The 14087-nt window shown below is 35.6% G+C and overlaps 1 protein-coding gene and 1 long non-coding RNA gene across 6 annotated transcripts in view; one reads left to right on the top strand and one right to left on the bottom strand.

Moving 5' to 3' along the window:
- The window catches only part of Mekk1 (mitogen-activated protein kinase kinase kinase 4), a 35500-nt gene that overhangs the window by 4231 nt on the left and 17182 nt on the right, over positions 1-14087 (top strand). For 2 of the 3 annotated variants that reach the window (XM_072306163.1, XM_072306164.1), the window contains exons 4-8: positions 2313-2467; positions 6945-7124; positions 9646-9865; positions 10969-11165; positions 13048-13163. In XM_072306163.1, coding sequence (XP_072162264.1) covers positions 2313-2467; positions 6945-7124; positions 9646-9865; positions 10969-11165; positions 13048-13163 — 868 coding nt within the window. Of the gene's footprint in view, positions 1-2312; positions 2468-4397; positions 4839-6944; positions 7125-9645; positions 9866-10968; positions 11166-13047; positions 13164-14087 lie in introns of those variants that run through there. The other variant, XM_072306165.1, reaches the window with a different exon arrangement.
- LOC140226012 (uncharacterized) lies at positions 210-6021 on the bottom strand. 3 transcript variants are annotated; one of them, XR_011900811.1, is made up of 3 exons: positions 5283-6021; positions 2345-2526; positions 210-715 (listed from the first exon to the last, which is right to left on the bottom strand). It is a non-coding gene; the product is annotated as an uncharacterized lncRNA (long non-coding RNA). The 3 variants fall into 3 exon arrangements; XR_011900812.1 differs by having other exon boundaries at positions 210-579; positions 5283-5998; XR_011900810.1 differs by having other exon boundaries at positions 210-649; positions 5283-5996.

Here is a 14087-nt window from a genome sequence, read left to right as displayed (position 1 = left end):
TTGCTCTGAGCATTTAATTAACGGGAGTAGCAAGAGCAAAATCTTAAAGAGTGAAAAATCCTGAGAACTTAGTTTGAACTGGTACCATAATAATATTCTCTGTCTGTAAAATAATAGCAGCATATTGGTAACAATCATGAAGTTAGACATACCTATTTGTGTTTGATAATCTATAACCTCCAAAAGACAATAAGTAAGTAAAAGAGACAACCTTTTTCAGTTTATATTTTGATTTTGTTTTCCTCCCATATAAATCTTAATAATAATGGATACAAATTTGAAAAAGTATAATAATTACAAGGACATAACATGTTTACATTGACTAAGAAAAGAAAACCCTTTGAACAACTAATTATGTGTTCTAAACAGCAGTAAAGACAAAAAGGAGAAGAGGCTTATGTAAAACATCAAGCACCGACGATTCAGAGAGAAAAAGTTCATTTTTCATGAAAAGATAGAATTTTAATCCAAGCATTTTGTATGCTATTCTTCTCCCTCAGAAAACTTTCTTGTATCAGGGGTCTGTAAACATTGCCTTTTCTCTCCTTGAATGAAATTTCGATTCAAGATGGCTCTATTCTGGAAGTGAACAAACATCAATATTTTGAGCAAAGCTTACTGAAATTGGGACTTCACTCTGGACATCTTGCTGTAACGGAAAAATTTGGCATATTTCAGTTGTCAATTCCTGGAAAATGTGATTTGTCAATCCTACCTGTATAAAAACCAAATTTTACCAGTAAATGACAGATTCAATTTGTGAAATTAAACAGTAATGATCAAGTTTCTCAGACATTAGTTTAGAATATTTAAAAGAGTTTTTCAAAACAAATCTCTGAAAGGTGCATCTTACTTGTTTTTGTCAAAATTTACAAACAACCAGTATTTTAGGAAAAATTTTGAGGGGAAGAGATATCTCATTCATTACTCAATATCTGCAACATGTAGGCTAGAAGGCATGTTCTGCTGTGTTAAGAAGAAAGATGTTGGGACGTTGTTGAATTTTTTTTAATTAAATGTGAAACTTCCGATGAAAATTGCGTGTTGGTTGTAGGGAAAATTGTAATCGCAATTTAATCAACGGGCTTCGAAAATTTTTTAGGAAAAATCTTTTTACTTTTTTCCAAAACTGAATATTTGATTGCAGATATGGCATAATTTGAACATTCATAGGATGTTTTTCTTAAGGGCAACAATGCAGGTCTCCTACAATAGATTATTTACCCCTTTATTGTCGTTTGGACCACATTTTGCAATAAGGAACTATCATCTATAACCATTATACAAACAACAATCGTTTCATTAGTTTCCTTGTCCAAATAGATGCTCTAATAGATGAGTGAATATGTATATGATGAGTAAATAAGGAATGGAGATGTTGCATGTGTGAGGAATTTGCGATTTGACTTTTGATTTTTAGGTAAAAGTCCGCGAGAAACACGATGGTGTCACTGGTTTTCTCTGAAATCAACTCCCAAGCTCGAAAAAAGCTCTCAAGTTGAAGCCAAAATGGTGGGGATATCCCACGCTATCCTGAGAGTCCACCTCTACATCAAAACGAACTCTCCATGCAAAGATAGGGAGCAAATACATTAGCAGTGATGCCGTGTTTTCAGTTTTGAAGTCCCCAAATAAAGTGGCAGCCCTGTCAATGCATAGAGTACATAGAGTCGTAATGTAATTGGGAGAGCTGGCGCCACTTTTAAGCATTTTCCATGTCCCGAATTCCGAGACTTCTGTGTGACGCCGGGTCACTTTTTCGATACATAATCAATTGTTTGCGATACACGGGTACCCGGCCATCCGATGACAACAACAACAACAACAAAGGAGATAGGAATTACCACGTATTCCACACCGCCATTTTGGATCGAAAATGTATCGAAAAAGCGACCCGAACTCGGCGCACACCGGGCTCGGAATTCGTCGAGCAGAACATGGCGCCAGCTCTCCCATTTACATTACGACTCTATGTACTCTATGTGTCAATGTTAGATAGTCAATGTATTTGCTCCCTATCTTTGCATGGAGAGTTTGTCTTGATGTAGAGGTGGACTCTTAGGATAGTGTGGGATATCCCCTCCATTTTGGCCTCAACTCAAGAGCTTTCTTTGAGCTTGGGAGTTGATTTCAGAGAAAACCAGTGGCACCACCGTGTTTCTCGCAAACTTGCACATAAGAATCAACAGTCAAATTGCTAATTCCTCACACTGCAACATCTCCATTTTAGTTCCATATTGCAATATATAATCTTTTTATTGAACATTTCTGTGGAGCCTTTTACAACAGTTTTGAATGATCTCACTTTACAGAAAAATCAACGAGTAAGGGGAAGAAGCGGCACCTAAAGTTATTACGTGGCTCAGAGAGAGACTTCAAACTTGACTTCAGTGACATGAACCACTCTTCAGCGCCTTTTTGCGAGATAGAGGCAGAAATGCCAGGCGAGGCCGCTCCCACTATCAAGGTAAGAGCCTGAATTTCAACAGGGCACTGGGTGATTGTGGCTATGTTTCTGCATGTCACCTGGAAATACCATATTGAATTATTGACTGCAGAAAGATTAAAAGCTGAATCACTGTATGTCAAAACCTAATCTATGATTGATAAAGCACCACCTTAAATTGTAGTCAACGAGTCCTATGTTAAGAGCTGCAAACCTCTTCTCAGTAAGGCTGTTGTCACGTCAGTCGGAATATGGATATTTTTTTTCAAAAAAAGGCTGAACTAATTTTCTCTTCCAATGCTGCCATTTTTGAGAATTAATTCCAAATTTCAGAACGTTTTTCAGAATCTGAAAGGCTCGCCGAATTTTTCTCACTCCCTAGAATTTTCTGTTTTCCTCCTTTTTCCTACCATTAAGAGTATATTTTGGTCAATTCTCACCTATATTTCGGTCAATTCTCACCATCATTTCGTTTTTGGAAACGGACTTTATCTTGGGTTGATTCCTCCATCCCGTCTAGTTCTGTTTCATTTCTTTTAGAATTAGTGTGTCCTAATCTGTAGCTAAAACGTGTTTCCTGCAATCCATGAATTAGTTTCTCATTTAAATTCATTCCGTAAGTTCACCTACAAAAGTGCTATTCTTTTCATTTGCTCCTTTCTTTTTTAGTTTAATGTTTTTTTACCTTGGATATTTTGAAAAAATAAGAAAGTTAAATAAAAAAGTAGAAAAAGTTCCGAATCTTGGAACATTTGTTCAGTCAGACTGTATCTTTTCAGTGCACCATCCTCTAAAGCTCCTTATGACCAACTTTCTGTTGAGGATAGTCAAAACTTTAATTTTGATGGGCACTTAGAATATTCTTTTAACATAACACAGTATAAACAGATAAAAGTAGTCATAAAATAAATAAAAGAAAATATATAAAAATGATTAAATAAGGCTGAATATGAAAAATATTCATTTGTTGAATGAAGCAAAAATGACTGGATGTCTTATGTAGGTATGTGTAACTGATATTTAGATTTTTAATTTTTACAAAAATCAGATCTCTTAAAATTTATCCTCAAAATACTTTAAAGTAAAAAAAAATGTATTTCCACAGAAACTTCTCTTTTTCTCTTTTTTTTTGTCATCGGTACTTTGATGTACTTTTTTGTGTTCATCTGTCAGTAAATTTCATTAACCAACTAGCGCTGGAGCTACCTTGAATATGAAAAACCTGGGAGGCTGAGATAACCAAGACCCTACTGTCCTACTGTAAAAAATATTAGATTTTTTAATCCCAAGGCAGGTAATAAATTATCTCCCCATGAGTAAAAAGTTTATATTGTAAAGAGGTGTGTTTCATCTCGATAGCCGAAGAATAAAACAACTTTTGTATGACCTAACCAATATGAAATGTTCATCACTTAATAATAATTCAGTTCTTTTCTAAAAATTGTATTCAAATTTAAACAAGTCATGAAAATATTTTGAATTATAACGTTTTGATAGACTCTCATTTTATCTGGTCACTTTATCCATGCAAAAAAAAAATCAACATAACTGAAATTTTTGCCCTAATTTTTAGAGAATTTTTTAATTACAGTCAGGATTTTTTTAAATTCTTTTTTCATGAAGTATCTCACTCTCAAATATTGAAACTCAAGCATAGGTGTTTCAGCTGTAGGCAGTGATATCCTGCAGGGGGGTGAATGTCAAAATGCGAGAAGAGATAATGGCTCAATCGTATTTTGGCCCTCCTGAAAATATTGTCCTGTCAAGTGAGGGGCCCTTGTGTCAAAGCTTTCATAAGTGCCCATCCAGCTAGGCCAGAAAATACCTAATTCTGTGCACTATTATGCAATGATGATCTCTCTCCAATCATCAGAATTGTTGTTATCTTAATTAATGCCACTTCAAGAGTCGTCAATTGAGATTAATACTTCTCTTATCTCTTTGAAGCCAACTCATTCCATCTCATTTATTTTGCGGTCTCTTACCTTTACGACACTCTCAACTCAGGCAGATTCAGCTTCAACATTTTTCTATTTATTACAATAATATCTTTTCTCCCTTTTAAATCACTGAATTTCATACTTTTTAAAGGAAGTCAATTTTCTCATATTTGTGTACGAATCAATCTCTCAACACAAGTACTTTATTGTGTAGTGGTGTGACATTTTTGGATTTACGGTGTGAATTTTGGATAGTCAACCAAATTTATTATAAGTTTCAATTTACTTCCAAAGAGGTGTGAGGTTTTGCCAGTTTTCTGTGGTTTTAAACTTTTAGTGCATAGATTGACTTTTTCCTATCAAAACCTGTACTAATTAACCTCAAAGTAGTGTTAAGTGAATTAATCAGGGAATTAGTTTCTCTTACAATGACAGCAATGGACTGCATAACGGTATGACTACAATTTTTATGCTTTCAATTCCTTTAAACTACTCTTAGTTCAAATTAAAGTGGTTAAAATTTTGGTTTATATATTTTAAAATCACCTCATGGCAAGTTCTGAATTTTTTTTTTTTTTTTTTTTTTTTTTTTCTTTTTCCAAATGGATTATTTTATTTTAATTTACTAACAGCAAAGACTAAGATATCTCCTTTGTTCCATGCATCAAACCTTCAAAAAGTTTACGTTTTCTTATGAATCATTAATAGGCTAGCGTAAAAAATTAGCGAAAAGTGCTTCAAGCTGCTGTATCCAAGCAGCAGACATAGGCACCAATTAGACGTCTCATTTTTTAAATAAGTACAAACAATAGTTTGTGCCACCCGATGCAAGAATTTTTCCCTTACCAGAAAAATTTTAAAATCAAAACTCTTAATGATTTAAGTTTTTCACTTACATTGTGGTCGTTTGGATTTTCGAGGGGAGTCAGGGTTGGAACCGTATTTCACTCCCAAAGTATCAGCAAACTTTGAATATTTAAAACCAGGTCGATTTTTCTTCCTACAAGTTACTGAAATTTTCCCAGGGGGAAGCATCAATACTGCTATAACACCAAGAAGTATTGTCAGAATCAGTGCCTCCATTGTTGACCCAAGGAGAGGAGTGCTGAGGGTTTTACGTTCTCCTAGTTGGTTAGCACTTATTTTGATCACGCGAACTGACAAGGAACACTAAAATTTTTATTAATTAAGAATCAGTAAAATTTCTCTGGAAAGGCAGAACCAAGAGCTCAACAGAGGCCAAAAAACCTGCAAACTTTGTCATTCTGCATTATGTCAGATCATTTATTTTAATTTGATTTTTTTTTCTAAACTTTGAATTTCACCTGGTATTGATTTATCCACTTGTAGCCATTGATTCCCAAATATTTGAGCTTTCAGCATCTATTTCAATCCGAGACTGCCGTGAAAGTTAACTCTAAACTTCTAAAATAGCTATATTTTGAGAAGATGAGAATACTGCCAATTTAAAAATACACTGATCTAAAGATTTAAAAGAAGAAAGAAAATTAAAAATTTCAAGTCATCTTAGTTTCCATGGTAACTGAAATTCAATAGGTATATTGAGGTTATACCTCCAAGAAAGACATCAAATTGGAATTTTAACATCATTAGTAGTTGCTGGTACATGTTGAGGCTCTGAGGATAATCTGAAGTGTTGTCACTCAGGAATTATACACAGGAACTGTCACTCATGAACAACTGAGGTTTTAGCAATTAATGTTTTCTACCATGGAGGATTATTTTTCTCAAAATAACTTGGTGACACGAATTTGCTTAGACATGCCTTATGGGAACATAGAGGTCCTTCAGTTTCTATGCAAGCCTTTTGGGGGGAGAAGGGGGGGGGTCAAGTCAAATCCAATGTAAGTGTCCCACGTAAAAAAGAAAAAAGAAAATCCATTAAAAATATTTTTCAGACATTTTTTGTTTTTCCGTTGTTCTCTGAAACAATAAGAGGGGGGGGGGGGGGTAGGCTAGTCCCAAAGGTACCTTACAAGGAGGAGCGGGGGTCAAGAGCTGACCAGAATGCCTCACCTAATACTTGGGTTACCATTTTCTATTGCAGATCTGTTGGATTGCATTTTGCAAAAAGGAACCACTAGCATTGCAATGTTGCTAAGATTGTGCAACTTCTTTTGTCTCGGAGGAAAAACCCGATTATCCCTTAATGGTTTCTATTTTACTCGCTAAAAACTGTAAATTTAAGAAAAAAATTACCATCTAAATTTCATAGTTTTTCACAATTTCTGCAATTTTATCGCAAAGGATGAAGTTGTACAATCTTAGCATCATTGCAATGCTAGTGGTTCCTTTTTGCAAAATGCAATCCTGTTGATCCTGGTCTCAATCCACTGCATTTTACTCTATATTTCAAATGAGACCATTATCAACTTGATAGGCAAACAAGTTTTTGGAATACAGCCTTAGACCAGGTATTTACAGGACAGCCTTTTTGTAATACTTGTGCCACAAAGCACCCTGAAACCCAGCTTTTCCAACACTGAAAAATCAGGATGGTCACTATCAATTGCAATTCTTCACTTTTTACCTTACAGGTGGAAACATGCAAACCCTTCATGTGCCTTTCCTCAAAACTAGTGCTGTGCCGCAAGTCAGGTCAGAATGTTCCATGCAACATAGATACAGCCGTCAACCAAGACAGGCTGAATTTTCATCAGACGCTCTTACGAATAGGGAACTGTGACAAAGTATATGGACAAGAGCACATCAAACAGGTACGTAGTCTCTTTTAGCTCTTTGCGGCCTAAACACGGAATCGCACGATTTTCTCAGGGATGATAGAGGGTCTTCCCAGACACTCAAAACTGGTCATATTTTTTGCCTAACCCCCAGGGAAAAGGGGGGAGAGGGGGTCAAAGTCAAAACCTTTAAATTAGCATAACTTCTCAACGGTTTGTCGTAGAAAGATGATCTTGGTGTCAAAATTTCCAGAAAAATGAGAGCTTTCAGAATAGTATGTATGAAATTAATAAAATTTTAAAATTTGACCCACTTTTGGGGCATTTTACAAGGTCCCCCTTTCGTAAATTTTCGTTTTTTGAGATTTTCGGTTGTTCGGTTCGCACGGATTAAAACAAAAACAATTTCAAATGAAAGTAGAGCGTTTAAGCTTTAAAACAAGCCCAAGATGATCTTGGGGAAACGATTAGAAGCGGAGTTATGAGTCTTCAAAGTTGACGCGGCGCGCGGGAACCTTGTATGTTCCGAGTCTCAAGGTCACCTGCGCGCCCCGGATTGCCTGCAGGTTGCAAGTTTTTGTGTTTTTATGCTTCTGTAGGTCATTTTTAATGTAAATCATTCAATGAAGATAGAATAATCGAAATTTTTTAATTTTACGGGAGGAGCGAGAGGGGGCTTAGAGTATCAACCATTATGTCCATCATACCTCATTAAACATTTGCTGACGATGACGATTCTGCTCTTATAATTTAGAAGAAACCATGGACCCTCAGTTCAAATATACATATGCTCCATACAGAACTGAACCATTTAGAAATTATAACCCATTGATGCCAAATTTTGGGGTACCCCTAATTTTAAAATTTTTTAATTGAGCTATAAGCTACAGCGCTTGACGGAACTCACTTGGTAAAGCCAAATAGTTTCTCGTAGAAGCAGACGAGCTTTGAGCTTCAAAACAAGTCTCAGTTATTCTTGAGGGGGCTATTTGAAACGCAGTTAAAATTTTTTGACGTTAATGTGGTGTACCTCGCCGAAGGCCCATTGTGTAAAATTAAAAAATTCTGATTAAACTATCTTCATTGAATGATTTACATTAAAAATGACCTACAGAAGCATAAAAACACAAAAACTTGCAACCTGCAGGCAATCCGGGGCGCGCAGGTGACCTTGAGACTCGGAACATACAAGGTTCCCGCGCGCCGCGTCAACTTTGAAGACTCATAACTCCGCTTCTAATCGTTTCCCCAAGATCATCTTGGGCTTGTTTTAAAGCTTAAACGCTCTACTTTCATTTGAAATTGTTTTTGTTTTAATCCGTGCGAACCGAACAACCGAAAATCTCAAAAAACGAAAATTTACGAAAGGGGGACCTTGTAAAATGCCCCAAAAGTGGGTCAAATTTTAAAATTTAATTAATTTCATACATACATTCTGAAAGCTCTCATTTTTCTGGAAATTTTGACACCAAGATCATCTTTCTACGACAAACCGTTGAGAAGTTATGCTAATTTAAAGGTTTTGACTTTGACCCCCTCTCCCCCCTTTTCCCTGGGGGTTAGGCAAAAAATATGACCAGTTTTGAGTGTCTGGGAAGACCCTCTATCATCCCTGAGAAAATCGCAATTGTCTAAATTCAGGCAATGGAGAATTTGCATGCAAATTTTTTATTGCTTCATCTGAAAGTGCTTAAAGAGCTGATTTCATAGTATTTTTTATAGTTTTTTTTCTGATATGGGAAATAGTATAAAAATAGATTTAAAAGTGAAAAAATGCACCGCCTACTGATGTCATCAGGCAGAATTTCACATTTAAACACACGTATTTTAGCAGATTTGATCATTTTGTCATATCTTCTCAAATAACTGTTCAATTCATGAACCAAGGGTATCCTCGTGTTCAGTTCACTTTGTAGTTTCTATTTAAACCAGAAATTCATCAAATTTTAGACACCTGCAAATTCTCTATTGAGACATCTGTGTCGGGTGGCGTTTAATCAATTGTTTTAAGAATAGGTATGAAATAGGGTGCTGAAATCTCATTGGCAATTTTCACTTTTTCCTATTTATGTCTACTTGTTTGCTTTTATCTTAATCCTTACCATTGCCATCAAATTATGACTTCATACTGCAAAAGTGGTTAAAAGTGATCCAAGATAAATCTGATCTTTGTTGTATCGAAGATAATCAGTCGCACAAAGTGTAATTGAACAGGATCATCCAACATTCATATATTGATTAAGATCAGCTTTTTGTGTCTACTTGACACATTTTATCATTATTATGCCGTGCTTTATTTTCATTTAATGTTACGTCCCAAAGCAAGCGTCCTGCATAACAATTATTACGTCTATTATTCTTGGCGAGCTTTTGCTCCTCGTAATATTTTAACTTTAGTGGCTGCTAAATAGTCAACCATAGTTATAAATATCAGGCTTTTTGATCCAATCAATATCATAATTTTCAAAACACTGTTTCAATTTCCAATTTAACCTCTTAAAATACTGAATAGTGTACTTTTATTGTGTGTTTTTTTGTCCCTTCTCATGATACACAGCAAATGCTGGATGCAGAAACATGTATGCCACAAAATGACGTCTGGCAGAGCGAACTGAAAGACTTGCTTTGGTTGGAACTTCGGGCATACTTGGCAGATCGCACGCCCAGTGAGCAGGATCAGTTTTTCTGTAGAGAAAGAGAAGGAATTGGTGATTTACTTAAAAGTATCATGGAATTCAGGCTGGATGAAAAGTCTGTAGTTACAGATGCAGAAAATGGTGAGGGCCAGAATTTTAGACATGTCCTTTTATTCTGTATAATCTTGCTGTCTTGTATTCTTCTATTCTTCCAATACATTTTCATCATACAAAGGGGAAAGTCTGGGAATTCGAATATTTGGAGTCAGGATAAAGCCGGAAAAGTCCAAGAATGAGAACATGAAGCAATCGGCACATGAAGAATGGAAACCGTGAAGTATTACATGAAAATGAGCAAAAAAGTTGGCTTGTTCTCCTTCGAACAAATTTTGGAGTGAAGGTTTTAAAACATCACAATTGAGATGTAAGTTTTTTTAAGTCTAGCCATCAATATGTGTAACTATCAATGGGAAAAAGGATCCGATTTCTGAAAAACTAAAAATGGGCCACCAGACAAGGCACTAATTTCAGTTTTCTTGCATATTTCTGCTTTAAAATTTTACTTAGAACACGATTCATGCAACGAATATTACTGAAGTCAATTCCTTATCAAGATATTAACGTATTTACTCAGTAATGGTTACGAAACAATTTAAATTTCTGCTCTCAAAAAATTTCCGAGTCTACAAGAATCAAATCACGTTTTCTAATGGTTTTGGCTTGCTACGGAATCAATCAGTGTTCCTTTCCTGCCCTGTGTTGTTCAAAATGTAAAAAACAAGCAACAGTTTAAGAATGACAAAATAATTTTCATACCGCAGAGACTGTTATGGTAATTTTTAGTGTGGAGCCAAACTCAAGTAGATTATGGTTTTTTCAGGGACGAGAAGTTTGAATTCGTTAACATCAAGTTAACATCTTCATCAGGAGTTACTTCCAGTAATTTTCGTTGCACAAATTGTGTTCTACATAAAATCTTGATGAGGTCATATTTATTATTATACTTGAGTTTACACCCAGTCTCATGGTTCATTGAGATATTGGTATCACTTACAAAAATAATGTTTTCTTACATATTGGCACTTACAGATATACTGATAAGTGTCAAATCAAACAGGGCTATAACAGTTTTCAGTTCAAAAATTGTACTTTTGAGCAACAATTATTTTAAACTTTATAAAAATGAAAATACCAAGGCATGAAGTTAAAAGCTGGTTTTCATCCTCATCATCTCATTGTTTTAGATGGTAAATCGCATTGTTCAAAGTGGTGTTTCAAAATGTTCTGTACGAATTGTCAAGAGGTCCAAAATGTAGCCCTGCGGCGGATAGAATCCCTTCTTTTTAAACTGGAAAATGCAGCAGCCCTTTATCCCTCAAGTCGAACTTTCGGGATCCACTATCCACTGTATGTCAGCAAAGAGTTCACTGCCAAAGTCAAGGTAAGGCTCTTTCAAGTTTCAGTGTTTAAATATGTTTTAATCTTTCTGCTCAATCACTTACTTTTTCCAATTCTGCTGATATTGCTACTAGAAGTACATTCTTCTTGCACAACTTATCAACCAGCATGTAGAATTTAACAGAAGGTTGGGAACCAAAGCAAGAGATTTAAATGGATTTCATTTTGCAATTTGGAACTACAATTTCTGGCTCAACTTAGAAACATAGAGTACATAGAGTCGTAATGTAAATGGGAGAGCTGGCGCCATGTTCTACTCGACGAATTCCGAACCCGGTGTGCGCCGAGTTCGGGTCGCTTTTTCGATACATTTTCGATCCAAAATGGCGGTATGGAATATGTGGTAATTCCTATCTCCTTTGTTGTTGTTGTTGTTGTCATCGGATGGCCAGGTACCCGTGTATCGCAAACAATCGATAATGTATCGAAAAAGTGACCCGGCGTCACACAGGAGTCTCGGAATTCGGGACATGGAAAATGCTTAAAAGTGGCGCCAGCTCTCCCAATTACATTACGACTTTATGTACTCTATGCCTAGAAACAACATATGTACCATCAGTTTCCATTTGCACATAAGTGTTTTTACGGATGAGCCAGAAATTTAGTTTCTAATTGCTGAATTCAGTCCAAATGTTCATCTATTCATCAAAGTGTGCAATTTTTTTAAATTCAGTCGAGCAATTGGTCTGCATTTTGCAATTTGGAACTTCATTTTCTGGCTCATTATGGAAACAACATATGCGCTATTAGTTTTCCTATGCAGATAGGTGTTTTACATATGAGCCAGAAACTGTAGTTCCTAATTACACAAAGTAGTCCAATTGGTCAGATATAACTGGAATTAATCTAACTACATCAGACATTGCCTAGTTGCCTTTTATATTTTATTTTTCAACGTACATTTTTCATTAGCCAAGATAAATGTACAGAAAGTGTCGAGGCATTATGTTGTTTAATTCTCTGTGAAAAAAAAAATTAAAAGAAAAAATAAAAAAATTAGAGGAAATTAGGCAACATGAATTGCAGTTTGATTGATTCCAATTTCATCCGTTCAATCTTTCGGCCTCGGATTTGACATAGATATTTCACAATTCTCTGTAATTGTAAAAAGAGCATCATTGCCAAGTGGGACTCTAACTATGCTTTCATATGTTTATGATCTACCTATGTATAGAACCATGATGTTCTGAAGGTAAATGCCAAGTCCTAACTAACTTCCTAACTATCCAGCATGTCAGGAGATTTTACCAAAATATGTGAGAGAAATCAGGGAATGTCATTTTCTGAATTTGTTGGCAACCCTGGATAGAATGACTGTTTAAATTCTAGGGCTCATCTCCATTTGCAAATCTGCAAAAAGTGGAAGGTGTAAGGACCTCTCATATTTTTCCAAGTTCTTATCTCGGTGGCCAAGCTATCTCCAAATAATGTAGGATTTCAAGTGGAGTATCTAGCGTCATTCTCATAATCACACCATCCGTTGAAAAAACAAAATAAATAAAAGAATGAAACCGTAGATAAAGATTCTATTTTTGCATGCTCACTATGATTTGTCACTTTGAGCTGAGCTTTACATTTTTCAAGCACTTTTAAATCAAGTGGCTCAGGAACCTTTCAAACTAAACTGTTGAATTCTTGAGATAACACCCTCTCCCATTCGCCCTGAAAAATTTGTCAGATTGTTCGTAAGCTGAAAGGGTTAGGATTTCTATAAATTTTCTAAATCCTCAATTAATTTTCTGTAAAATGATAAATACCCAGAAGGCAAAGCGTAATTAAGTAAACAATGATATGACTCTATTCCAGGTTTTTTCAACTTTAATCTTTTTATTTATTTTTTTGCTTTCCTTTTTTCTATATTCCAGACCATGTGTTTATGGTACAATCTAATCAAGCATATGAGACTGAAATTTCTGATCCTCTGCAGACAATTGATTCAGGCAGAAGAGCTGAATTTCTCAAATCCAAAGCAACTTTTAAAGTAAGTATCCACTTTTTTGCTAAAATACCTTGCATTGTGCAAAAATTACTTTTCACTTTAAAAATATGGAAACGTTAACTTAGCCTCAGCTATCTTTTTTTTTTTTTTTTTTTTCTATGATTCACTCTTTGTTTATGCTGTAAGTTGTACAAATTGGAGTATGAAAAAATGAATGAATAAAATAAAAAAGTAAGCGTTAAAATGATAATATGGTTCAATCTGAACATCAACAGGGGGAAAAGTCAGTCGTTTGGATGATTTTTTGTCTCATAAGGGATGAACATCATGTTCAGAATTCGTGTTAAGCTGACTGTGTTTGCACTAGAGGCGAATTTAATGTGGCAGTAATGTGTCAAATGCAATTATATCGAAGCTAGGTCAGCGTTTATGTAACAAGGTGGTAAAACAGTGCTAGGTCCACACTATTTTTATTTCACACCCAGCACTATGTCACCACCTTATAACATACAGTTCGGGCCACATTTTTATGTTTTTTCTTGTTTGGGTTCATGTTTCACATAGTATTAGCACTGTTTATCAAAGAAAATGTCAATCACGGGAGTGTAGTGACATATGTTGAGCTCCGAAAGAAGAGTTTGTCAGGTACTACTCTGATCTGTGTACAGAGCTGGGAGTCATGTCGCTTGATACAATCAGTAGCGTTGCCAGGAATTCCTTAAGGGAGTGGGGCGAGGGTCCATTTACATTATTTTTTGTATGTCCCTGATAATATTTTATGTCTGCTCTCCAAAAGTAAAAAAAGAGGTAAAATTAACGAGGCTAAGGGGGGGGGGGGGGGTCCAGACCCCTGGACCCCGCCTTCCTTGTCTACACGACTGGATACAATAGTGATTGAATCAAGTATAAATGCGCCAATTCAACTCCGTGTGTTCTATTTACAACGTCAAATTGAATCCGTGTCAA

Source organism: Bemisia tabaci, chromosome 1 (genome assembly GCF_918797505.1).
Source record: "Bemisia tabaci chromosome 1, PGI_BMITA_v3".
Lineage (NCBI taxonomy): Eukaryota > Metazoa > Arthropoda > Insecta > Hemiptera > Aleyrodidae > Bemisia > Bemisia tabaci.
The sequence above is the reverse complement of the archived record's forward strand: the minus strand, read 5'-3'. Positions and strand labels throughout refer to the sequence as shown.